This window comes from Diorhabda carinulata, chromosome X, assembly GCF_026250575.1.
Source record: "Diorhabda carinulata isolate Delta chromosome X, icDioCari1.1, whole genome shotgun sequence".
Classification (NCBI taxonomy): Eukaryota; Metazoa; Arthropoda; class Insecta; order Coleoptera; family Chrysomelidae; genus Diorhabda; species Diorhabda carinulata.
Genome location: NC_079472.1, coordinates 229,232 through 254,429, shown reverse-complemented (window position 1 = coordinate 254,429; position 25,198 = coordinate 229,232). Strand labels below are relative to the sequence as shown.

The window sequence follows — 25,198 nt, the reverse complement described above, 5'->3', positions numbered from 1 at the left end:
AAATTGGCTATAGAGAGCCAGAAAAATGCAGAAATTGAGTAGAAAATACCTAAATTAGATAGGAAACCCAAAAATTAGCTGGCAAAACTCAAGAAATCGGCTGGAGAACCCCAGAAATTAGTTAGAGAACCAGATATTAGGTAGAAAAAACCTGAAAATTAGTTATCAAAAACGCAGAAAAAGTTAGAAAACCCAAAAACTGGCTGGAAAATGCCAGAAATTACATAAAAGAGCCCAGAAATTGGGTAGAACGATCCAGAAGATTAGTAGAAAATTCAGAAATTGAGAGTAGAAAAACCCAAAAACGTAGAAACTAGCTAGAAATAAACACAAACTACGACATGTTAGGTAGAAACCAAAAAATTGGATAGAAAAAGCCAGAAATTAGATGGAAAAATCCAGAAATTTGGTAGAAAACTCTAGAAATTGGCTAGAGAACCAGATATTAGTTAGCAAAAACCTAAAAATTATCTAGAAAAACGCAAAAATATGTAGAATGTAGGTAGAACAATCCAAAAATTTGGTAGAAAATTCAGAAATTGATTAGAAAAACCCTGGAAACAACTAGAAAAACTCAGAAACTAGCTGGAAAAAAACACTAAATAGGTAGAAAAACCGAAAAATTACGTAGAACCAAGAAATTAGCTGGAAAAGGCCAGAAATCAGGTGAAAAAATTCCGAAATTTGGTAGAAAACCGAGAAATTAGCTGAATAGACCAAGAAATTAGCCAAAAACATCCCAAACTAGCTAGAAAAACTCTGAAAGAACTAGGTATAAAAACCGATTAGATAGAAAACCCGAATGCCCCACATATTGTAAGTTCCTTATTGTAATATTTACAGAGTGTCGAAATTGTCGCTAAAATTGGGAAGAAAATTCGGAAATTAGATGGAAAAACCCAGAAATTAAGGAAAAAACACATAAACTGCTGAAAAATAACAGAAACCATCTGGAAATCGCCAGAAATCGGGCAGAATAACCCAAGAATTTAGTAAAAAAGAAATTAGGTAGAATACCCCAGAAATTATCCGAAAAAAACTTAAAAATTAGCTAGAAAACTCAAAAATTAGCTAGAAAAATCCAGAAATTAGTTAGATATCCCAGAAATTAGCTAGAAACTCCAAAAATTAACTAAAAAAACTAGAAAAAAGCTACAAAATGCAAAAATTGTGCTATAAAAACTCAGAAATTAGCTAAAAAATCCCAGAAATTAGTTAAAAAACCGAGACAATAGGTAAAAAAAACGCAGAAATTAGATAGGAAATACCAGAATTTAGGTAGAAAGTTCTTAAGTTGGGTAGAAGAATCTAAATATTAGTTGGGAAAACCCAGATCAGATAGACAAGCCCAGAAACTAAGGAGAAAATCCATAAACTGCTAAAAAAACGGAAACCATCTGGAAATCGCCAGAAATCAGGCAGAATAACCCAAAAATTTAGTAAAAAATAAATTAGGTAGAATACCCCAGAAATTATCCGAAAAAAACTTAAAAATTAGCTAGAAAACTCAAAACTTAGCTAGAAAAACCCAGAAATTTGCTAGAAACTCCAAAAACTAACTAAAAAAACTAGAAAATAAGCTATAAAAACTCAGAAATTAGTTAAAAACCCCCAGAAATTAGTTAAAAAACCGAGACAATAGGTAAAAAACCCCAGAAATTAGATAGGAAATCCCAGAATTTAGATAGAAAGCTCTTAAGTTGGGTAGAAGAATCTAAATATTAGTTGCAAAAACCCAGATCAGATAGACAAGCCCAGAAACTAACGAGAAAATCCATAAACTGCTAAAAAAACGGAAACCATCTGGAAATCGCCAGAAATCAGGCAAAATAACCCAAAAAGTTAATAAAGAATAAATTAGGTAGAATACCCCAGAAATTATCTGGAAAAAACATAAAAATTAGCTAGAAAAATCCAGAAATTAGCTAAAAAAAACAAAAAATTAGTTAAAAACCCGAGACAATAGGTAGAAAAACCCAGAAATTAGGTAGAAAACTCTTAAATTGGGTAGAAAAATCTAAATATTAGTTGGAAAACCCCAGATATCAGGTAGAAAAAGCCAGAAATTGAATAGAAAACCCATAAACTAACTGAAAAAACCCAGAAATTCTAGAAAACTCGTAAACTCCAGATATCACAGGTAGAAAACCCGGACATTTAGTGAAATTTGTTAGGAAACCCAATAATTTATCCGAAAATTAACTAGAAAATATCAAAATTGTCGCTATGGATTAGCCAGGATTCGAATCCTATTTATGGGACGAACTTCGGGCTAAAAATTCTACACCAGCCGCGAAATCGTATCTCAAAACGGCGTACACCGCAAAATGTGACAGCATCGAACAAGACCTATTAAATTAACTTAATTCATCCGCGAAAAAACGATCGAAAACTATTATTAAGCCCAAGGGACGAAACATCGAATCCATAAAAAAATAAATTATTTTGACGATACGATTTCTTAGAATCTCCGATATAATAAAAACATTTGGCAACGTAGCTTTATTATATACTATATTATTCCGAAATATTTATGAATGTGCAATATTGTTGAGTGTTAATGACCTCGTGACTCAGGATAATTGTGTAAAGTAGTGATAATTTCGCAATTTACCGCCAATATTTATTTATATTAATTGTTTAAACAATTATTTCAAACCGAATGAATGATTTGTGATGAATAAAATAAACGTACCAACCAATAGAAAGGCTTTATGACGTTATTACCATTATAGTGACACTATTTTAACTTATTTTGTTTATAACGTTTCACGAAGTTGCCAAGTTTTATAACACGTATCGAAAGTTTAGGGATGAATTTTCGATTTATGGAATTTTTAACACCACCAAGTATGTTTGTACGATTTTTTTCCGTAAATGGGTTAATACAGTTGATTAAAACAACTTTATGCAATAAAATTTGGTTTATTCGTGTTTTAAATTGCATACAGTGCGTTGTAGATGTACTTCCAATTAAAAAAATATAAAAAAAAACAAACCTAAATCACATTTAACACTAAATTTCTAATATAAACTAGTTTTTTTCATTATTCTTAGGAATTCTTCCTGGTTTATCTCCCCGTCCCCGTCCCTATCGGCTTCGTCGATCATTTCTTGTAATTCCTCATCCGTTAAATTCTCGCCGAGTTCTTTAGCGACTCGTTTTAAATTTTTAAAACTGATTTTACCAGTTTCGTCGTCATCGAACAACCTACGGATGAACCCAATCAATTTCTGTTACTGAAAAGGAATCGTGCAAACATTTCGCGTTTTGTTATTTCACAATCTAACCTGAAAGCTTTCATAATTTCCTCCTTGGAATCTTTCTCGGCCATTTTTACAGACATCAACTGTAAGAAATCTTCGAAAGATATTTCTCCTGTACCGTCTTTATCGATGTCCGCTATCATCTTTTTAATTTCCTCTTTCTTTGGTTCGAATCCCAAAGCTCTTATCGCTACTTTTAAATCTTTTGCGTCTATTTTTCCGCTACCCTCGTTGTCGAATAGATCGAAAGCTTCTTTTATATCGTTTTTTTGTTCGTCGTTTAGTTCGAACTTTGGACCAGACTTTTTTCTAACCGCCATCGGTTGTTTCTTAAAATTTGCAGCCTATAGTAAATAAGGTTACGTGTATAATGGAATTCGAGTAAATATTTATACTAAAATACAAATAGAACTTTGTGATAAAATCTAATAAACAAACTCACCATTATAAAACACAATAGACGTATTTACTTTACATACAAATTTGTTGCTAGGAACGTAAACAAAACAACGATAACTAACCATTAGTGAGGTTATATTCGACGCGTATTTAGTAATGCATATAAATTTATTAGATTTTTATTTCAACTCATATTAAATAGTATTTTATTTATATTTAACTTATAAAAATTCAATAGCATCAAGAATAATTAATTATATCATTTAAATTTTAAATAATTTTCCATGATTTATAGTATTTACTGCGAGGTATGCAATACTCAATACACTATTGTATGATGTTTTGTATATCTCGTAATGACGTTTAACGTCAATTTACATAATGTCAATTTGACGTTGTCAAATGTCTATTTTCCAAACACAATGGCCTGTCAATAGAAACTTAATTAATATAAAATGTCCTAAATTTCCAGTGATATGTATTCATTTTCGTATATTCTCATACATAAATCCTTATTAAGTGTCCATTCAAAGTTTGTACTACAATTTATCATTATTGTATATACGTATCTATTAATAAATTTTTCAGCAATTATTCCAAATCTCATTACGACGTATTGAATTTATCAAGAAATTGTACAACAAAACAAATTAAAGAATCATTTATAAAACTTTCTAAAGAAGTATGTTATTAAAAATATATATTTTCAGTTTAATAATGTTATATAATTTTAAGAATCATCCCGATTTGAATAAAAATAAAGATGCACACGCTAAATTTTTGGCAATTAACGAATCTTATAGAGTTTTGAGTAACGCACAATCTAGGAGAAATTACGATTTAGGATTAATATCTGAAAATAACCAAGGAAAATCCCACCCAGGTCCAGACGTGTATACAAGAAGTTGCGGAAATGAGTAAATTTAACAAGATAAAAGGTAAACGTTAATGTGAATAAGATTATTTTAGTTATTGGACCGATCCGACTTTTTACAATAACCGTGATAAATCTAAAGATAAATTTTACGAAGAAAGACCTTATTATGGGATTAGAGGTAAAGGTAAAGTGTCGAATTTCACCGTAGTTGCCGTATGTATAGCATTAGCAAGTTTTGTAGTGGGATTACAAGCTTTAGCTATCGTGTAAGTATCAAATTGTTTTTAATTATGTTTATAGGATTCTATTTAAAATTATAGGTGGTACGAAAAATCCAAAAAAAAGTGATTATAATGGTTTGTTTTTAAAGAAAATTGTTCCTTTTAGTAAGGTAAACATTTTATTCAACATTTCTGATAAACTTTGCCAAAATTCGTATTTATTTCCACAAGAAATAATTCATTTATTTATGTATTAGTGTTGAAAATTTATCGTTTTATTCGAAAATTCTATCTAATAGTGGAAAATCGTGTTTCCAGAAAATCCACGACGTTCCAGAGAGATAAACTATTGGAAAAATCGAGCGAGGCGGAAAAATCTCTTAAGGAACTTAAGAGGAGAGTTGAAATCAATGGAAATCATGTTCAATTAGAAATTTTGAATATGAAATTTGCAGAACAAGAACGAATGCAACGTAAAAGATATTAAATTCATTCAAGAGTATTTGTAAATATATTTTTCCAAAAAAGAAAAAATGAATTTTTTATTCCAAACCTCCTTGTTTAAAAAAAAATTATATTTTCAAATATACAAAGTGTTTCTTAACTATCGATGTCTAAATTCAGTTTAAAATCAAAAAGAAACTATAATAAAAAAATTAGGTTACGTAATTTGTTTTTAAGTAGAAGTACGATATTTACGAACTATAAAACTTTTATCGTCAAGAGAAATACTATATTCTTTCTACAACGTCTATTTACATCGAAATCTAGTTAGGTTATTCTTCTTTGCCTTGTTCTTTACTGTCAGTATTCTTTTCTCGGTCAAACTTGTCTTTACCTATTTGACTACGCAGCTAAAAAATATTTTGGATTCTTCTCTTTTGAATTCACACTCACGTATTTGCCTCGAGTAGGAAGTCGGATGTCGGAAATTAGAATTTCCGATTCGATTTTCTCGACTTTAAAAATAAAATGAAGGGTTTCATTTGAATAGATTTATTTTTAGGAAACGCATAAATTAGAAATAATTGTTTTTCACGTTTTTATTTACCCAATTTTATTTGTTAAACAAGATGAGGAACAGATACATTTTAGGCTAGATTTTCTCAATTAGTTGAGATTTTTTTATAAAAAAAAACAAAATATTTCCAAAATATGTTGTGTTTATACGAAAAAGGCAGCAAGAAAAACCATTAAAATAAGATCGAACTCAAACAAAACAATTGAGCAATCTAACGAACGATCAAAATCACCTGATGTCCATTTAAAAATGGCCGACGTGGGGTAAACAAATGCTTTCGTCGTAAATTTCTATGTGTTGGATTTTAGACATTATCATTTCAAAATGGCTCCTTAAAGATGTGGAGAACGTGATTTTATTATTATTTTTTCTTAACTCTACAGTGTAGGTACGGTATTGTTTGAAAAGTGCATTGGATAATGACCAGGACTCTGATTACAGTTCTTTTCATGTAAAGCCATAATAATATTGTCCTTGTACCTTTCTGAAACCACTGGTTCATCACTTTGCAACCTTTTGTTTACCCCCCGGCCGCCATTTTGACGTAAGTCAACCTGTTTTCTAAGATAGAACAAGCAGTGGCTTGAAATACTAAATTTTGACATCTCGATAAATGGATTCCTCGACCTCAAAAACGCCAAATTAGCGGTCAGATACGGAAATATTTACAAAGTAACTTCTGTTTATAAGAAAAAGTCGGCAAGACAAACCGTTAAAATAAAATAAGATCGAACTTAAACTGTGTAGTAAACAAAACAATCTAACGAACTGTCAAAATCACCCATTTATAAAAATGGCCGACGTGGGGTAAACAAATGCTTTCGTCGTAAATTTCTGTGTGGTTTTTAAAGTTATTTATTATTATTATTGAGAATTGGATTCTTAAAAAGTTGCCACTAAATTAAATTTGAAATTATATTTCTAAAACGTGATTTTCTTTGATAAACTTGAAAGCAACAGTGTAAATTAATTAAAAATACTCAGTTTTCGCGGTATTAATTTGAAATAGATCTGAAAAACATCTACGAAGTCGTTACAACATCATAAAACAATAAAACAATCGAATTACCGGACGCAATTGGGAAAAATTGACACGAAAATGTCGACTGTTTACCCCACGGCCTTCATCTTGACATAAATCAACTAGATTACAACACGCGTCAAATACATAACCTCAAAATACTAATTTTCGATCTCGATAAATGGATTTTTCGACCTCGCAAACGTCAAATTAACGAGTTTCAATTATTGTTTTGCTAATATCAAGTATTTATAAATATAATTTACTAACGAAAAAAAAAATATTTTCACGCGTGTTCGTGTCGTTTTAAACCACGCACCACCACTTTTTTTAATTAAAAAAAAAAATGAATTTTCAACGTAATAAATATATTCCTCAATTTATATCCTTTCCCAACATCATAAACCGGCCTAATCTGCTCTGATTTAATAATAAACCACTGATGGATCCCTCGGAGAAGACTTTCAAAGAATCAGCTGTAACTAGTGACACGTGGTCGGCTCGTGCACATGGCGAACGAGCAATGTCCTTCGTCGTACCGGCAGGAATCGATATTACGAGATGGCGGCGAGGAAGCGAGTGTAAAGGGTTAAAAGACATTCGCAAACTCTCTCATATTATACTACGGACGTATAATATTGTTTTTTGTTACATATTTACCTATATATATAAGGTACGTACAATGTTTTTCGTTACTACTTTGTGAAATTAGATGGTTGAAAAGGGGCGATTATGAAATAAAATTTTTTTCGTGTACGTATTGGGGAATTGATTTAAATTTACGTATTGGTGATACTGAATTTTTAGTACAAATAACAAAAATTAAAAAAAAAAAACTAGAACAGGAAAAGTCCTCGTATATATACAGTGTGTCCACGTAAGTTGGAGGTATATGGGACATAACTTTTTTATTACTAATTTTACGAAAAAAAGTTATTCTTTATAAAAAGTTCTGCGTGATCCGAAACCTAAAATTCAATCAATGTTGAATTTTTTAAGTCGTATACGAGGTTTGTCGAAAAATGTAATTTTTACTCTAGATTTTTGTTGAAAATTTTGAAAATTGTTATAAAGAAAAGATGTTTTAGAATCGAAAATAGATTTCAAATATTCAACATTGTTTATTTACATGAAAAAAAATATTTTTTTCTACATTTTCTCTGCGATTAAGTTGGAAATTCAAGTTTGCACATTAATGCATTGCATTTATTAATTATAAATTTGATTAAACAATTCTAAATAAACTTTTAACAACAATTGCATCTCAGATTAATTATGCATTAATGTGCAAACTGAAAAATATAGAAAAAAATATTTTTTTTAATATAAATAAACAATGTTGAATATTTGAAAGTTATTTTTTATTCTAAACATCTTTTCCTTATAACAATTTTCGATATTATCGAAAAGACTCTAGCGCAAAAATCAGATTTTTCGACAAACCTCGTATACGACTTAAAAAATTTAACATCTGATGTTTGAATTTTAGGTTTCGGATCACGCAGAACTTTTTATAAAGAATAACTTTTTTTCGTAAAATTAATAATAAAAAAGTTATGTCCCATATGCCGCCAATTTACATGGACAAACTGTATATAAAAGAAAAAAAGTTCGGTAATAAAATTTCGATGACCGATTTCGATTTTAATAAATAGAGTTTTGCAATGTTTGCATTAAGATATTTTCCATTGATGTATATCTAAATTATTATAACATTTTATATTATACGAGGATGATTCCAAAGTATCTGGGCACACGAAAAATTTGATGACAGCCAAACAAATATAAAACAACATGGCGTCTTACAAGCTATTAACGCCATCTACAGATCAGGTTTGATACTTATGGAACCATCCTCGTACACTCGAGTATTACGAGTGGTGTCCGACGTGTCGATTGGTAGCCGATTCCTCAGACACATATTTCTGTATACCGGGGTTAAATAAAAAGTATCGTTTACATTATAATCACAATTTTTTTCTTTTTTTTATAGTCGAATAGCGTACAAAAACGTTTATTATTATAATGAAATAAAAAGATGCATAAAGAAAGAAAACTAGCACCCCCCGATGGCGGATGGGGATGGATTGTTGTTATCGGAGTCAGTATTGTTAATGTAAGTAACGTTGTTCAACAAATATCGTAGGGAATTAGGAATTTATGAAATTTAACTACCCTTAATTATATAGTAATACGAATAGGGGTTAATTTTTATAAATTCAAGTAACTGAATTAGCAGAGTTTGATAAAATAGACGGACTCGCTAAAAAATGAGACACGACTCAATATATTGGGACTTACTATGGAGTCACGAGACTCTAAATCAACAAAGAAATGAAATTTGGGGTTGAAAAATCGGATAAAAGTCCTCTAAATCTCACCATATCATCTAAAAAGTCCGAGGAATGTTTAGAAACGACATTAAGTGTCAAATATCGCCTTGAATCGTTTAAATTCTCGAAGAAAATCGTATAGACTGCAAAGTATCTACTTTATTAAGGTCGCGTCCAAAAGCCTTTTGTATTTCGTAGGACTAATCGGACATTTATGTTTCAGTTATGTACCAGATCGATCGAACAATCGTTCGGCCTTCTTTTCGGCGACCTCCTCGGCGAATTGGAAATAGAAACGACCGGAGCGGCGGTTATAGTCAGCGCGTTGGACGCTCTAGTTAATTTCTCGGGATTATTGGTCGGACCTTTGATCCGCGCCTTCTCCTATAGAAAAATATCTTTGTTCGGTACGATTTTGTGCAGTCTCGGATTGATATTGACCTTCCCAGCGAAAAATATGACGCACGTATTGTGCACCTACAGTATTATTAACGGTAAGTCGATAAGTCGGGTGACCGACGCACAGATGGCGCTGCAAATCCGCGTTTTGTAGGTTTGGGCGTTGGTTTGGCGGCTAGTTCGACGTTCGTAGCTTTAAGTAATTATTTCGTTAAAAGACGCGGTCAGGCGGTCGGTTTTAGTCTGGCTGGGACGGCGGTCGGTATGATGTTGATGCCGCAAGCTGTCCAGTACTTATTGGAACGTTATTCTTTCCGAGGTGCGATTTTAATACTCGGAGCTTTCGCTATGAACGGTATAGCCGGATCGGCGGTATTACAACCGGTAAAATGGCATTTGATATCGGAGGTAAACGACGATGAAGAAAACGCGTATCGTCAGGTACGTAAAACGAAATATTTTCGTTAAAAAAAACGTGATTTTTTTCAAGAATTTCACCAATTTCGGCGTTAATTTACTAAATATTTAACAAGTTTAGTAATTTTTATTGAATTTTTGTTTTTATGGCTGCTAAAGAAGATCGTATTTTATTTTGCGTCGACGGAGGTAACGAATATTGTTTAAAATTAAATATCATCATCATCATCATTCATTATCAAAAACATAATTTTACATCTAAAAATGCGTTTTTATCAATTTTTTCGTTAAATTTTTATTTTCCCACCTCGTATATTTCCCACTATATCGAAAAAATGACGTTTACTAACAATTTTTCTACGATATTTCGTTTCTGGTTCATTCTACGAAAAAAAATCTGATATACAAAATTAAATTGTATTTTATGACATAAAATGTAATTTAATTAACCGAAACTATCGATTTTTCAAAAAAAAAATTGTTAATACATAAATCGTACGAAATTTCCTGTGGTTTAAAGAGATAAAAATAAAAAATCTATTATTAATCGCCATTTTTTTCAATATGGAAACAAAAATATAAAGCAGAAAAGTTTAATTTTCAAAAAAAACCACATCGAAATCGATAAAATCGCCCATTTTCAAAACTCCCAGACAAGTAATCGATGCCATAAAAAAATATTTGAAACAAACATCCCAACTTCCTAATCAAATCACCAAATTTTCATTTAGTATCGTTTTTAACACACATCTTTATATTATTTTTTACAAAAATTCATCAAAATCATAACAAAATATTATTATATATAGGAAATGGAAACTATAGAAGAAACTGATTATGAAGATTTAGATTTAAAAGAAAATCAAACTTTTTTAAGCAAAAACTATTCAGACGTCGGAATTAAACAATTAGGAGAAATCACCAAACATAACGGTTTAACTAAAAAATCGACTTTCCCTCGTAATTTTTCGAATACAAGTTTCGCTGATACGCAAAAACGTCGAAGAATTTCTGCACAATCCCTCGTATCTAGTTATTCTAGACTAGATTTTACTGGATCGAGTATCCAACTCCAATATGACGTAAGTAACTATCCACAATATAGTCCAGATTTACTACTTTGTAATACTAAAATTTTCAATATAGTCTTTGGAGGAATTTCCACAATTGCGAAGAAACACGACGTACCCTGGTATACAATTGGCGGCATCCCAAAAAATAAGACCGTTCTCCCCACATATTAAACAAGAAGAAATCAAAAAAACACTTTGGAAAAAATTTGTTGAATTCATGGATTTGGATCTACTAACGTGTCCGATATATCTGAATTTGGTTCTGGGTCTTTCGTTGGCTTTCGTCGCAGAACAAAATTTCAAAACTATTTTACCGTTTTTTTTTCAAAATTTGGGGTACAACAAACAGGACGTCGCCACCTTTTTATCGTTTCAAGCCGTTACAGACATACTGGCGAGATTAATCCTACCCCCTATATGCGATCAAGTCAAATTATCCAAAAAAACTTTTTTTATGATTGGAATATTTTTATTGGGAATTTCCCGATCTGGTAAGTCGAAATAACGATAAATAAATACTTCGTATTTACAAATTGCGTGAAAAATTCTTATTTTTCTCTTTTTTTTGTTCAAATTAATTTCTCACCCTATAGATAAAATTAATTAAATTTTTTTTCGATTACAATACCCTGTAGTTCAAGTTTCACACGTTTATCGTATATATAAAAAAAATATTTCACTACATTTGGAGATAAACAACTGTTTTGATCATTTTGAGGTTAAAATTTTTGTTGTGTTATAAATATGAGTAGAATTTCACTAAATATTCAATTTAATTACTTACCACGATAATTTTTCTTTATATCACAAAATATACAACACGAACTTTGAAGAAAAACAACTTTTTTTTCACAAATTATAAATTGTTTATACCGGTTTGTTAAACGAAAAAATTTTTATTACTTTCTATTATACGTGATACGCATGACATCTATTTACATAACGATAATATTGAAGGATGTTTATGTAGGCAACCAAACATACATATAAATATGCGATTAGTATAATTTGCTAGGTAAGAAAAATAATAACATTGGCAACACGGGAAAGGAAACTCCTAGTTTATGTTCATGACGTCAGTAAGTGCTACATTTTCTTTTTAAAAAAGTTTACCATTGAAAAACCTCAAGTGAAAACTTTCTTTATTCACATTTTTTTTGATTATAAATTTATCTTTTAAAATATGATAATTTAAGCGCCAAAAATTATTTTTTTTAAATTAAAATAACTTATTAATTATAAAAATGAATGAAACAAATTTCTTTGGTAGTTTTTTCATATTTTTTAACTCGACTTTAACAATTTCCGAAATTGATTTTCATTCCTGTCCTAAATACGAGAAATAAGAGAATTCAGAAGAGCCAAAAAAAAAATGTCAACTTCATTTTTAAAGAAAAATGTTCAAAAAAACTCCTCAAGTGTTAAAAATGTCTGTGGATACAAGTAAAACTACGAAAATAAAAAATATCAAACCGAAAGTGCGCAGTAAACAAAGGATTTAAGATTTTTCAATGACGTCAAAAACATAACCTCGAAATGCGGAAACTTTTTGTTATATATTGAGCAAAATGTTAATTGATTCCTCATCAAAAAAATATTGATTCTTATTTAGTTTCCTTAGTTCTTACGAATTTGAAATTGTTTCAATTATAAACATTTAATATTCTAATGTTACTATGACTTTTTTGTTGGCAGCTTGATGGAGCCACACAGAATAGGTAAAAATCTCAGAAAAAAAAAACGTAAGCTTTCAGTATAATTGAGGCCTATACTTAATTTCTTTTTGTGCTAATTTTTTTGCTAGTCTATTTTACAATCACGATTATTATTTGCTTTCGAACGAAGATTTATGGATTCTCCCTCGTTTAAAAAAAATCACTATTAACACAGAGCGTAATTTTTTTGTTTTCGTAAAACAAAACTATTTTTCGCATCATTTTTTACAGCTCTAGCTCAACAAACCGAATGGTACAGAATAGTGATATGGTTACTGATATCAGGTTTTACTAGAGGAGCTACTTTGATCAATTTCACCATTACTATAGCGGAATACACTTCGAAATACTCAACTTTGGAAAAATTACCAGCTGCATTTGGTTTGCATATGGTAGGAAAAGGATTATTTATTGTAATATTAGGCCCGCTTTTAGGTAAGAAACTCATATTTATATATATATATATATTTATATATATATATATATATATATATATATATATATATATATATATATATATATATATATATATATATATATATTGAAATTATTGTAACAAAAAGGATTATTACTTCTTATAAATAAACTATCTTTACCTAAATACATAAAATTACCCAAAAATAAAAGAAAAACAACGAAAACCATAACCTCAAAAAGTGAAATGTATCAAAATTAGTTGATTCTAATTGATAATCACTAATATAAACAAAACCGTTTATTTAAAAACGTACTGAATGTATATTAATATCGAAATAAGTAAAATTATTATCCAATAATGAAAAATTCGAAAAGGAACAAGTAAAAAAACAATTGAAAACTCTCAAAAATATAACCTTAAAAAGGTTATTAAAGTTGATTCATTCTAATTGATTATTATTAATTTTTATCGAAATAATTTGTTTAAAATGATCCCCGATATTTAAAAAATATAAATATATACAAATTTAATCATAATAAAGTAAATTTAATATAAAAACTTACATCATGAAAAATATTGTGGTAGAATTAATCTTAGAGCAGTACGGCAACGTCGTAACCGTTAATTAGAATCACAATGGCCGACGATTATGTGCTTTAAACCCGCGAGGTTAAGTTTAATAATAAATAACATAACTCCTCGTAATTCTTGAATCAACACAACAAAATACACGATTTTTCACACAACAACACCATTTAACGCACTAATTTCACTAAAACTATTTTCTATTCACAATTATTCAACTCGATAACAGAGAAAAATTTCAACATGTTACCCCTCCGAACACAAAGACGCTACTGATCGCCATCTTAGTTCTCATAGTACCAGCAACTAAACTGTCAAAAATCATAAAACAATTGAACATCGCCGACTCCATTTTGTAGAAATAATTAATCATCGACGCGTAAAAATTTTGAAAAATTCTATTTTAGGTTATATACGGGATGTAACGGAAAGTTTTCCAATTTGCATACACTCGCAAACGCTTCTTATTATGTTATGCTGTTTGGCGTGGGTGATAGAATACATCGCAGTGTGGTGTCGCACAAGAAATAAACCTTCTTCCGTATCAAATACCACTACAACTAGTGTGACGTCTCAACACGTACTCGATACCGACGACAACTGATATACACTCAGAAAAAGTATTTGTTTATTCGATTCGTGATCAAATAATTCGACGATAATTGATATACACTCAGAAAAAGTATTTGTTTATTCGATTCGTGATCAAATAGTTACTGAACGGGGATTTTAATCAAATAAATTTATTTGAATTGTTGTAAGTATAAACGATTTTGATGAAAATTGAAAAAAAAAATATTTTTATAGATAAATTATGTATGTAAAAATAATTTATATGAGGTATAAATAAATAATTATTTTTCTCGATTTTTCTCATTTTCTCCTATTAAAACGAAAATTACGGGGTTACAGGTTTTTTTTGATAAAAATTGTTAATTAAATAAAAAAAATGTTTTAAATAAATAAACTGGCGTGATAGAGTAAATATATTTTTTTAAATAAATATTTACACATGATGACGTATAACAGCCGGAAAATAAAGAACAATAAGAGAAATGTATTTTTATGGAAAATTCCCGATGTCGGAAAAACTACGGAGAAAATACTTACTATTTATTTGGTAATTCTTAATTATGTCATATTTAAGTTATATACAGGATGAAGATACGAAATATTTTCAACCAAAGAAAACATTCGTATTAAATCTGTGGCTTTCAAAATGACATATGTCAAATAATGATAGAAATTCACATCAAACGTCAAAAATTTGTGTCAAATGTCCGCAACTCATTACAGGAGTTGAAAATCTGTGTCATACGTCAAGAATGAATGTGAATATAATATATAATACAATAAAAAAATGGCGCTGCATATAAAAAATTATCAAATTTTAATGGAAAAAATCGGTGAAAAATTAAAAAATTCTTGAAAATTCAAAAATTCGCTGTCAAACGTGAAAAAAAAAAGAGTCAGGCATCAAATATCGGTAAGAAATGTCGAAAAATTCAAGAAAAACGTCAACAATTGCTATCAAACGTCAAAAATAAGTTTATTTAAGTAAGTTTATATAGGTAATTTCAAGAAATTAGAGAAAAACTTCAACAAAAAGTGTCAATTGTCAAGAATGAACGTCAAACGTCAAAAAATAAAAACCTACATCAATAATCGGGGACCAATACAACGAAATATTGGTACACAAATTCTACAATTATATTTCAAACGTCAAAAATGCAAAACAAACGTCAACAATTTCTGTCAAACGACAAAAATAAGAGTCAAACATCAAATATTGGTAAGAAATGTATAAAAATCCATGATTAATTTCAAAAATTTGTTTCAAATGTCAAAAATAACGGTCAGATATTAAAAATTGGTAAGAAATACAGAAAAATTGATGTCAAACTTCAAAAATTCAAGACAAACGTCAACAATTTATGTCAAACGTGAAAAATAAGTTTCCAATTTCAAATATTTGTAAGAAGTTGGTGAAAAATAAAAAAAATAACCGTCAGATATTGAAAAACGGTAAGAAATGCAAAAAAGTTAATGACAAACGTTAGAATTATATCTCATACGTCAAAAAGGTATGTCAAACGTCAAAAATTAATGTCACACATAAAAATTGGTACATGTCAAACGTCAGAAGTCAAAAAACGGTGAGAAATGTTGAAACACTTGGCGACGGACTTCATAATATATGTCAATCGTCAAAAAATAATGTCGTACATCAAAAAATGCTGAGAAATGTAAAAAAAATTGGCGACGGACTTCGAAATTTATGTCAGACGTCAAAAAATTAGTGTCAAACGTCACAAATAAACGTCAAACGTCAAAAAAGTACGTCAAATGTCAAAAATTAATGTCATGCATCAAAAAATGGTGAGCAATGTGAAAAAATTGGCGACAGACTTCAAAACTATATGTCAAACGTCAAAAAATTAGTGTCAAATGTCAAAAATTGATGTCATACATCAAAAAATGGTAACAGTCTTCAAAACTATGTGTCGAACGTCAAAATTTAGTGTCGAAATTTATGTCAGACGTCAAAAAATTAGTGTCAAACGTCACAAATAAACGTCAAACGACAAAAAAGTACGTCAAATGTCAAAAATTAATGTCATGCATCAAAAAATGGTGAGCAATGTGAAAAAATTGGCGACAGACTTCAAAACTATATGTCAAACGTCAAAAAATTAGTGTCAAATGTCAAAAATTGATGTCATACATCAAAAAATGGTAACAGTCTTCAAAACTATGTGTCGAACGTCAAAATTTAGTGTCGAAATTTATGTCAGACGTCAAAAAATTAGTGTCAAACGTCACAAATAAACGTCAAACGTCAAAAAAGTACGTCAAATGTCAAAAATTAATGTCATGCATCAAAAAATGGTGAGCAATGTGAAAAAATTGGCGACAGACTTCAAAACTATATGTCAAACGTCAAAAAATTAGTGTCAAATGTCAAAAATTGATGTCATACATCAAAAAATGGTAACAGTCTTCAAAACTATGTGTCGAACGTCAAAATTTAGTGTCGAACGTCAAAAATAAACGTCAAACATCAAAAATAAACGTCAAACGTCAAAAATTAATGTCATACATCAAAAAATGGTGAGCAATGTGAAAAAATTGGTGACAGACTTCAAAACTATGTATCAAACGTTAAAAATAAACGTCAAACGTCAAAAATAACCGTCAAACGTCAAAAGTAAACGTCAAACTTCAAAAATTAATGTCATACATCAAAAAATGGTGAGCAATGTGAAAAAATTGGTGACAGACTTCAAAACTATGTATCAAACGTTAAAAATAAACGTCAAACGTCAAAAATAACCGTCAAACGTCAAAAATAAACGTCAAACGTCAAAAATTAATGTCATACATCAAAAAATGGTGAGCAATGTGAAAAAATTGGTGACAGACTTCAAAACTATGTATCAAACGTTAAAAATAAACGTCAAACGTCAAAAATAACCGTCAAACGTCAAAAGTAAACGTCAAACTTCAAAAATTAATGTCATACATCAAAAAATGGTGAGCAATGTGAAAAAATTGGTGACAGACTTCAAAACTATGTATCAAACGTTAAAAATAAACGTCAAATGACAAAAATATACGTGAAATGTCAAAAAAATCGGTAAAAAAGGCTCGGAACATCATAAATCGAAGTAATATTAAAAAAAGTGAAAATATTGAAAACGGCCGAGAAATCTAGAAAAAAAATGTGTCCAACGCCAAAAATTTAAACAATACGTCAAAAATAAATGTCAAAAACCAAAATTTCACCTTTTAAAATACGCCGACAGACGATTCGATCGAATTCGATACAGACAACGAATAGATTAGCATCAAAAAAAATAAAAGAGGAAAAAAGTAATACGAGGGATAAACGATAAAAAGTTCCGTCCATCGGAGACGATGAAATTGACGAAAAAAAAAAAGAGAAAAAAAAAACGGAATCATTTCGATTTCCACGTATGTATGAGGGTATTCGAATGGGAGAAAGCGCAATCGTTTTTATTTTTACAATATTTACCGAACTTGCAGAATTTCGGATGGAAATAGGGACAAGCGACGTTCGCGCATTTAGGAAAATATTTGCAAATTTGCGGCGGCGTTACCGCCCGAACGGAAACGACCGAATGGGTATAGGGACAATCGCGTTTCGTGCAACCCGAACCGAACTTGCAATTCGGATGAATTTTCGAACAATTATCGCCGTTTTTGCAATTCGGAAACGATTCGCAAACCGTTACCGGATGAACGAACTCACATTTGTCGCCCTGTCTGCAACCCGGCCAATATTTGCACCTCTCTTGGATTTTCACGCAGGGCGGCGTCTCCGGTACGTCCGATTTAGTCTTCACCTGCCAAACAAAACAAACAAACCACATTCCGATAAATTATATTTGATGTGTTAATATTTTACCACTCACCACGGTAGATATTTTATCGAAAATAATGGGAGACGGAGATTTTCTTCTTTCTAATCGTTCTTTGGCTGATTTTCTAATTTTCGCCGGTGCCGCTTCGACCGATCTATCTATAAAATGATATCGATACTAAATAATTTTTCCGTATCACCTTGTATACGATAGATGGATTTCAAAAACTCCATTTAGGATGGAAATATCCATTTTAAACGGAAAACCCCTCGTAACATAACAGTACAAAAAAATGGAAAAAATTTACTTACCATCAACTGAAGTCCTGGTTGACGGGACATATTCAGGCAATCCTTGGACATCAATTTTCTTAATGGGTTTGGGTACATATTCCATATATTTATCACCGTCTACACCATCATCACTATCTTCCAAAGACACTTGCGCTAGAATGAGATTCCTCAATTTAACTTTCTCTTTGTGCGACAATTTTCTCGTGGACGAAACGTTTTCATCATCGATTTTAGACGACTTCAAAGCAACCTAAAAAAAATCATTAATTTTTTCGTAATAAACAAAACCCAAATTCACTAACTTTGGAATTGGCTTCAGTAACACTCTTATTAGCTTCAGCTACAGCTTTCAGTAGAAGATTTTTATTGGGTTGGATGGTAATTGGGGGTAAAACTCTTGGTTTAACTTGAACCATACTTCTCACTTCCCTAGTTTTTAATTCATCTTCAATATCAGGATCCTCAAGACGTTTTTCCGGTACATGTATTTTCGACATCACTCCAAGTCTACTTAAAACACTCACCTTTTCCCCTCTTTCTCTAACATCCAATTCCTTCCTGTTTCTTGAAAACTTTCTTTCACTCGATCTCTTCTTATCTTCGTCCCTTTTATACCTCTGCTTATCACTGTTCCTTTCGAAATTTGATTCTTCCTTTGTTGTATCAGAAAAATTCGTTTTCTTCTTTTTCTGTTCTGATTCGCTGCTGATTGCAACTCTTTTTCCCAATCTAGAGAGTATTGAGGGTTTTCTAGGTGGAGTTTTGACGAAATCTTCCTTTTCGAACCTAATTGGTGAATGTCTATGGGGTTTTTCTGGGGTATAACTAATTTCATCTTGTTCTTCTTCATTTAACACTACTTCTCTTTCATTTGGACTACTATATCGTTCTTCTAGCTGTATAGTATTGTTTTTAGCTGTAAAACTTACAAAATCTACATAAAATATCAATTAATTGTAAGATTATTCACCTTCTTCAATTTTAATTCTTAAAATCTCCTCGTTTACATCACCGTCTACTACTATTCCTAATCGGCTTTTAACATTTCTTATTTTAGCTTCAATTTCTTTTAAATCATTCTCACTAGATGAATTTATATCTGTTAGAAGAGGTATATCAAATTCCCCTGCATTATTCTTATCAATACTCGTAGAATTTCTAAAAAGTGAATTTGAAAATATTTAAATAAATATAATAAATAAAAACTCACTTTAAAGGATCATTTTGACTCTCTTTTTTCACGTTTTCAATTCTTTTCAACTTCTCTTTTTTAACCTTAACATCTATTTGTTCGCTCGATTTCCTTTTGGCCACTTTTTTATAAACTTCTACAATATAAACTTAACAAACGTCCATAATTCGATTCTGTTTACTTACCTGGGTTGGTAACTGTGACTTCTTTCAGTTTTTTAAGAACGATGTGTAACCATTCCACAAATGCAGATGTTTTGGTATTCAAAAATAGATTCAAATCTTCATTCATCTGAGATTTAGATCTTCTATTCGCCACCATAACCATTATATAATCAGGAAGTTCATCATCTGTAATAATTCTTTAATTGGATTTATGTCTTTTGATTAAGTTAACAACTTACCGACGTAGCAGTTTAATTCTAGTAGTTTGGCCTTGATGGCCGACTAAAAAATACTTTATTTTAATGGTGTTATAACAAAATATTCACACACAACAAAATAATTTTCCCCTTTTTCGGTAAGTGTTTTAATTTATTTCGAATTAATATTAAATATTGATAAGAAATCGAATCTATGTAACCATACGAAATTTCTTCACACATACTAAACTAAATAATATATAAATTATTGAAATTGATATAAAATTTGAATTAATATAACCTACCCTCATTTTTTGTCCTACTTCGGCTCCAACGTTATCCATTTTATCTAAATAGATTTCGAACTTTTTAATTCAAAAATAATATTTAAATAATTCTAAATTAATATATTAATGACATTTAAAAACAACTGTCATAGTGACAATTGACATTATTATCACTTCTTCTATACAAATTATTTTCGATCGACGCTAATATAGGATCGTCATCCTAAAAATATATCGATTATAATGACAATAAATAAAAAAAATTATTTTCAACTTTTACGATTTATTGATGAAATTGAATAAATATGGAAATTAGATATATAATAACATTCAAATATAAAATTAATTTGACATAATGTCGTCACGGTTCTCCCCTCCTTATCAGGAAATTCGAATTATGTCAATAGATTTGTTCTTGGTAGCTGTACTGGAACTGTTTCGAACTGGACTAGTGTAGGACAGTTCTTGAGTGTATAAAATTAAATAGATCCGATAGAAAGAACGATATAGTGTAGAGAGCAATGGGGCATTTGTTGATTTTTGTATTTGAGGTTATTTGATGTGAGTCAGGCCTTGTAGTATTAACAATTTGATATTTTACATTCGTCCGGTGACACAGATATAGTGCCACCGTTTCCACATTACACTGTCTTGCACTGCACTGGCTGAACTGACTCTAGACCTAGTGTAAGCAAAACAGTGAACTGGGTGAACTTGTTCTTTTGCACTGCTACTAAGAACGACACTCGCGCTGGTTCTGCTACAAAGAGCGCTTCAGAGTACACTTTCCGAACTAATTCTGCCAATGCAACTACCAAGAACAAACCTAATGTAAACTCATAAGCAGTTTGTTATCATTTAGAAGTAGGTAGTTGCGTGATCTGCTATAGTTCAGATATCACTTAAATATGTAAACAAATAAATTAGAATCGTTATTTTTTTCCTCAATGGATTGATAATGAAGAATGTGAAAAGTGTATCCGTACAAGTGGTTAACAGCGATTTAGCATTACTTTTACCTAATGGTATCTATGAAATTGAACAAATGGAAAACAGGTCCTCCAGATTAAAGCAAATATGCCTTTTCTGCTTGGCTTTGTGCATTTTTGGTATACTTGGATTTGGATATTTCTGCCCCGATAAGGTAAGATCATTCAACATTAAAAAATTGACGTAATTAATTCATAACATGACTGACCTTAAAATTGTTTTCCTTATTATCAATAAACTTGTTTCCTGAATTGATTGTATTTTTCAAAATAGATATTAGATAAATTTGACCCATTTTTACTTAGATGCTTGTATTATAATGTAAACATTTACTATTTATAAATATTTTAAGGTATGTGCATTAAGCTCGAGAGAAACAGTGTACATACAAGATAATTTAGGTAAGCCCCTTGCTCAGTCACGATCAAAAGTTAGTTTAAGCTATGACGATATGTTAAATGATGATTTTACTTTCGATATGGACTCTCATGATGTCATTGTTTTTCTCCATATGCAAAAAACAGGTAAATGTATTAAATTAATAAATAATATCTTAATTTCTTATAGTAGTAATCCTCAAAATTACGTCTTTCATCGTTTTAAGTTGTTTCTTAATAATATTTTATTCAAGATAAATAAAATTAGTATTCAAATGAGATATTCGGTATATTGACTTTTTAATTGTTTGAATAATTTCATTTTATCTACGTGTCCATGTGTTTTGAATGAAACTTCCTTCATTATCCTGAACCCATTGTATTAATGCTAATAAATTTTATTAATGTTAGTAAGAGAGAATTATTTTTGAGGTTATGTTTATATATAAGTCTCGCAATTCGAATTAAATCAAGTTTATTTTTCATTAAATCTTCTCCTAAGTAATATTCCTGTAATTTTTCAAAAAAACAATTCCAAAAAAAGAAAAAATCGTTTCCATCATATAGACAAAACATTTCCTGATGCTTCTATAATTAGAAGAGGTAATTAAACTGTCCTGTTATGAAACGACACACATTGTTGTTCGCCGAGAAAATAGAAAGTGATTTCGGCTATTTATATACTTTACGTATCGGAGAAATATACAAGGTGTCTCAAAATAAAGTTCCCTTTTGTATTATATATCGCGTATTTCTTTTGTGACACTTTGAATGAGATATTGTCAACTTGTCGTGATAAAATTGATTATCTATTAGGAGGAACGTCGTTCGGTAAACATCTCGTACACGATTTAGACTTGAAACGACCTTGTACGTGCCCGATAGGTCGAAAGAGATGTTATTGTTTCCGTTCTCATTCGAACCAAAGCTGGTTGTTCAGTCGGTATACTACAGGATGGAAATGTGGTTTACACGCAGATTGGACAGAATTAACAAGCTGCGTAGACGAAAAATTAGACGAAATGGAAGATGTGGTAAAGAGGAGGTATTTCTATATAACGTTATTAAGAGAACCAGTTGCAAGGTGAGTTTTCATATAAATAAAAAATTAAAAAAAAACAAATTAATAATAAATTGCGTAGATATTTATCTGAATTTCGTCACGTACAAAGAGGAGCCACTTGGAAGGGTTCCAGACACTTTTGTAACGGTCGATTAGCCACTGAAAGAGAAGTGCCTTCTTGTTATAAAGGAGAAGATTGGGAGGGTGTTAAATTAGACGAATTTATGAATTGCGAAAGTAATTTAGGTAACAATAGACAGACGAGGATGTTGGCAGATCTGGAATTAGTTGGTAAAAACTTTGTCATGATTTAAAATTCAATTTTCGTTATTGTTTTCCTTCTACAGGTTGTTATAATAGATCCTACATGTCGTTAGACGACAGGAACAGGATATTGTTGGCCAGCGCAAAGAAGAACCTTCTATCTATGGCGTTTTTCGGTTTAACCGAATACCAAAAAATATCCCAATACATATTCGAGGAAACTTTTAATCTCAGATTTGCAGTACCCTTTGAACAAAATAACGCCACGGTTTCCAGTTACACTTTAACCACGCTAACGTCAGATCAATCGGAAAAAATAAAAAAATTGAATAATCTCGATATACAGTTATACAGTTTCGCCAAAAAAATTTTATTTGAGCGATTTGAAAGATTGAAAAAACGAGATAACGATTTCCAAGAAAGATTTAAGAATCTCGGGGTGTTGAACGCTAAACAAAGTCCAACGGAATTCGATTGGGATAAATTGGAGGATCCCGTCGATAATACTTGAAAATACGGTCGATTTTTACAAAGTCTGATATTAGAAGTGCCATCATTACTTTCTATTATTTTCATATGGAAGTTTTATATTTTTTTATCACAAATTTTTACCTGTATATCAAAAAACAGGCAACAAAACTAATCACATTTCTTTCTTATCTATTTTTTCCCAACTTATTGATATCTGTGAATCTTTTCATTTATCTCACGTCCACCGTATTCACCGTTTATCAAGTTTCTGACTTTTTTTTGGTTTATCGACGCTTTACTTCATCTTATTCCTAGTAATTCCCGAAATATCTAATTAATTTCTATTTAGAGACCAGATTATGATTCAAAAACCTTGTTTTATATGATTTTGTACAATTTAAATACTCAAAATTTATTATAGAAAGTAACTAGTACTTTAGATTTTTTTTATATATATATATATAGTAATGTGTAATTTAAAACTGATTTTTTCCACGTAGGATATTTATTTTATTGAAAAATTTGGTATATTTGATCGTTTTCTATTTTTTAAATACACCTCGTATTACGTACCTTATCAATTTTTATTAGATCGAATTTTTTTTATCTTGTAAACAACAAATAAAATAATCTTATTTTGATGGATAAAAAATAAAGTCAAGTTAAGTTACATTTGAACTACTTTTGACAGATAACAAAATTATTAACTGTTTAACTAAATAGTTAGAGGCCATTGTTATAAGTATTTTTGACACGTTGCAACCGAATAAAGAATCATTAATTATGTGATAAAGAATACGTTTTATGATCAGTAGTTGTACATTTTTAGTTAGTAGTGCAATTGTACCTATAATAGACACACGAGAAAACAAATACATTAGTTAAAAAAATCGTATATAGTAATAATTTTGCAGTACTTTTAAAACGAAATAATTCAATATTAGTTAGTTAATGCAAATCACAACATTTAATATTCTTTATATTTTAGTTATATTTAAAAAAAATAACCAAAGATTTAGCTCGTAAGTTTTTTATTTGATTAGAATAAATTTTTATATTTGTATTTTGGAAAAATTTTATTTTAGTGTTAAGTACATTTTTAAAAAATCGCATTTATTTGTAAAATCTGATACAACAACGTGGTCCAAAGGGCGTTTACGATTTAAGTTTGTACGGTGTGTCCAAAATATTATTATCGCATCCTGATTTATACAGGGCTGCTAAATAATTCGAAATAAAGGACAATCTTGACGCATTTTCGTATTCTATTAGATAGAATTATAATTGTATAGCGTAAATCACGTGATGGAGTTCCAGAATATGGAAAATCCTATTAAAAAATTTAATTCGTTTTCGAAAAAAAAATTGAACCGGATCGTAAATTTTTTTAGCGATTCCCTCTAAGAAAATATTAAAGATTTCGCTTTTTTTTTCATATATATCACAAGATCACAATAGAGACTGATTTGTTTCATTTTAGAATAAGTTAATTTGATCCCTTTTCGAGCATTTATTGTTTTCGATTTGAAAAGATGACCATACATTTAGCTTCATAAAGTATATACACGTGTAATTATTTTGCATGATGAAATATAATAGTTTTTACATACGAAGTCTTTCATTTATTTATTCTCCTAATTTGATACGTTTCGGAAATCTTCATTTGAATTAATCAATTTTTAAGGTTAAATTCAATAAAATTACTATTCCTTCAACTGATTCTTATTGGTTCAATTTTTGACATTAATTGAGAAGAACTGACATTTACT

General features: G+C 30.1%; 5 protein-coding genes across 11 annotated transcripts; 3 read left to right on the top strand and 2 right to left on the bottom strand.

Moving 5' to 3' along the window:
• Nucleotides 1-2,741: 2,741 nt before the first annotated feature.
• Nucleotides 2,742-12,920, bottom strand: LOC130902639 (uncharacterized). 3 transcript variants are annotated; one of them, XM_057814883.1, is made up of 3 exons: nt 3,710-3,810; nt 3,292-3,611; nt 2,742-3,211 (listed from the first exon to the last, which is right to left on the bottom strand). In XM_057814883.1, the coding sequence occupies exons 1-3, from the start codon at nt 3,710-3,712 to the stop codon at nt 3,025-3,027; spliced, it is 510 nt and encodes a 169-aa protein (XP_057670866.1). In that variant the 5' UTR covers nt 3,713-3,810; the 3' UTR covers nt 2,742-3,024. The 3 variants fall into 3 exon arrangements, with proteins under 3 accessions (XP_057670866.1, XP_057670868.1, XP_057670867.1); XM_057814885.1 differs by lacking the exon at nt 3,710-3,810 and adding an exon at nt 11,813-12,920 and having other exon boundaries at nt 2,848-3,211; XM_057814884.1 differs by having other exon boundaries at nt 2,848-3,211; nt 3,292-3,596; nt 3,710-3,783.
• LOC130902636 (dnaJ-like protein 60) lies at nt 4,064-5,298 on the top strand. Of its 2 annotated transcripts, XM_057814880.1 has the most exons (6): nt 4,076-4,198; nt 4,255-4,348; nt 4,402-4,583; nt 4,636-4,809; nt 4,864-4,934; nt 5,083-5,262. In XM_057814880.1, the coding sequence occupies exons 1-5, from the start codon at nt 4,143-4,145 to the stop codon at nt 4,889-4,891; spliced, it is 534 nt and encodes a 177-aa protein (XP_057670863.1). In that variant the 5' UTR covers nt 4,076-4,142; the 3' UTR covers nt 4,892-4,934; nt 5,083-5,262. The 2 variants fall into 2 exon arrangements, with proteins under 2 accessions (XP_057670862.1, XP_057670863.1); XM_057814879.1 differs by lacking the exon at nt 4,864-4,934 and having other exon boundaries at nt 4,064-4,198; nt 5,083-5,298.
• Nucleotides 7,289-14,613, top strand: LOC130902606 (monocarboxylate transporter 9-like). 3 transcript variants are annotated; one of them, XM_057814841.1, is made up of 9 exons: nt 7,289-7,479; nt 8,800-8,922; nt 9,363-9,633; nt 9,693-9,979; nt 10,118-10,144; nt 10,765-11,037; nt 11,102-11,519; nt 12,975-13,178; nt 14,154-14,609. In XM_057814841.1, exons 2-9 carry the CDS (start codon nt 8,845-8,847, stop codon nt 14,348-14,350), a joined length of 1,755 nt encoding a protein of 584 aa, XP_057670824.1. In that variant the 5' UTR covers nt 7,289-7,479; nt 8,800-8,844; the 3' UTR covers nt 14,351-14,609. The 3 variants fall into 3 exon arrangements, with proteins under 3 accessions (XP_057670824.1, XP_057670823.1, XP_057670825.1); XM_057814840.1 differs by having other exon boundaries at nt 7,290-7,479; nt 10,115-10,144; nt 14,154-14,611; XM_057814842.1 differs by lacking the exon at nt 10,118-10,144 and having other exon boundaries at nt 7,292-7,479; nt 14,154-14,613.
• Nucleotides 14,614-14,719: 106 nt separating this feature from the next.
• LOC130902604 (zinc finger CCCH domain-containing protein 14) lies at nt 14,720-20,408 on the bottom strand. The gene is made up of 9 exons (XM_057814838.1): nt 20,283-20,408; nt 20,020-20,062; nt 19,802-19,966; nt 19,635-19,752; nt 19,395-19,582; nt 18,727-19,340; nt 18,443-18,674; nt 18,183-18,289; nt 14,720-18,113 (listed from the first exon to the last, which is right to left on the bottom strand). The coding sequence occupies exons 1-9, from the start codon at nt 20,319-20,321 to the stop codon at nt 17,706-17,708; spliced, it is 1,914 nt and encodes a 637-aa protein (XP_057670821.1). The 5' UTR covers nt 20,322-20,408; the 3' UTR covers nt 14,720-17,705.
• On the top strand, nt 20,020-25,036 carry LOC130902620 (heparan-sulfate 6-O-sulfotransferase 2). Of its 2 annotated transcripts, XM_057814861.1 has the most exons (6): nt 20,020-20,135; nt 21,229-21,408; nt 21,607-21,778; nt 22,448-22,715; nt 22,774-22,985; nt 23,042-25,036. In XM_057814861.1, exons 2-6 carry the CDS (start codon nt 21,310-21,312, stop codon nt 23,467-23,469), a joined length of 1,179 nt encoding a protein of 392 aa, XP_057670844.1. In that variant the 5' UTR covers nt 20,020-20,135; nt 21,229-21,309; the 3' UTR covers nt 23,470-25,036. The 2 variants fall into 2 exon arrangements, with proteins under 2 accessions (XP_057670844.1, XP_057670843.1); XM_057814860.1 differs by lacking the exon at nt 20,020-20,135 and having other exon boundaries at nt 21,087-21,408.
• Nucleotides 25,037-25,198: the final 162 nt, after the last annotated feature.

Coding starts and splice junctions, on each gene's coding strand:
- LOC130902639 (XM_057814883.1), bottom strand. Junction 3,212..3,291: donor GAAATTATGAAAGCTTTCAG/GTTAGATTGTGA, acceptor GTTCATCCGTAG/GTTGTTCGATGACGACGAAA.
- LOC130902636 (XM_057814879.1), top strand. CDS start 4,143: ATGTATTCATTTTCGTATATTCTCATACATAAATCCTTATTAAGTGTC. Junction 4,199..4,254: donor TTATTAAGTGTCCATTCAAA/GTTTGTACTACA, acceptor TAAATTTTTCAG/CAATTATTCCAAATCTCATT. Junction 4,349..4,401: donor TTATAAAACTTTCTAAAGAA/GTATGTTATTAA, acceptor TATAATTTTAAG/AATCATCCCGATTTGAATAA.
- LOC130902606 (XM_057814840.1), top strand. CDS start 8,845: ATGCATAAAGAAAGAAAACTAGCACCCCCCGATGGCGGATGGGGATGG. Junction 9,980..10,114: donor AAGAAAACGCGTATCGTCAG/GTACGTAAAACG, acceptor TGGCTGCTAAAG/AAGATCGTATTTTATTTTGC. Junction 10,145..10,764: donor TTTATTTTGCGTCGACGGAG/GTAACGAATATT, acceptor TATTATATATAG/GAAATGGAAACTATAGAAGA.
- LOC130902604 (XM_057814838.1), bottom strand. CDS start 20,321: ATGGATAACGTTGGAGCCGAAGTAGGACAAAAAATGAGG. Junction 19,583..19,634: donor AGTCAAAATGATCCTTTAAA/GTGAGTTTTTAT, acceptor TTCACTTTTTAG/AAATTCTACGAGTATTGATA. Junction 18,290..18,442: donor AACCAGGACTTCAGTTGATG/GTAAGTAAATTT, acceptor ATCATTTTATAG/ATAGATCGGTCGAAGCGGCA.
- LOC130902620 (XM_057814860.1), top strand. CDS start 21,223: ATGAAGAATGTGAAAAGTGTATCCGTACAAGTGGTTAACAGCGATTTA. Junction 21,409..21,606: donor GATATTTCTGCCCCGATAAG/GTAAGATCATTC, acceptor AAATATTTTAAG/GTATGTGCATTAAGCTCGAG. Junction 22,986..23,041: donor GGCAGATCTGGAATTAGTTG/GTAAAAACTTTG, acceptor TTCCTTCTACAG/GTTGTTATAATAGATCCTAC.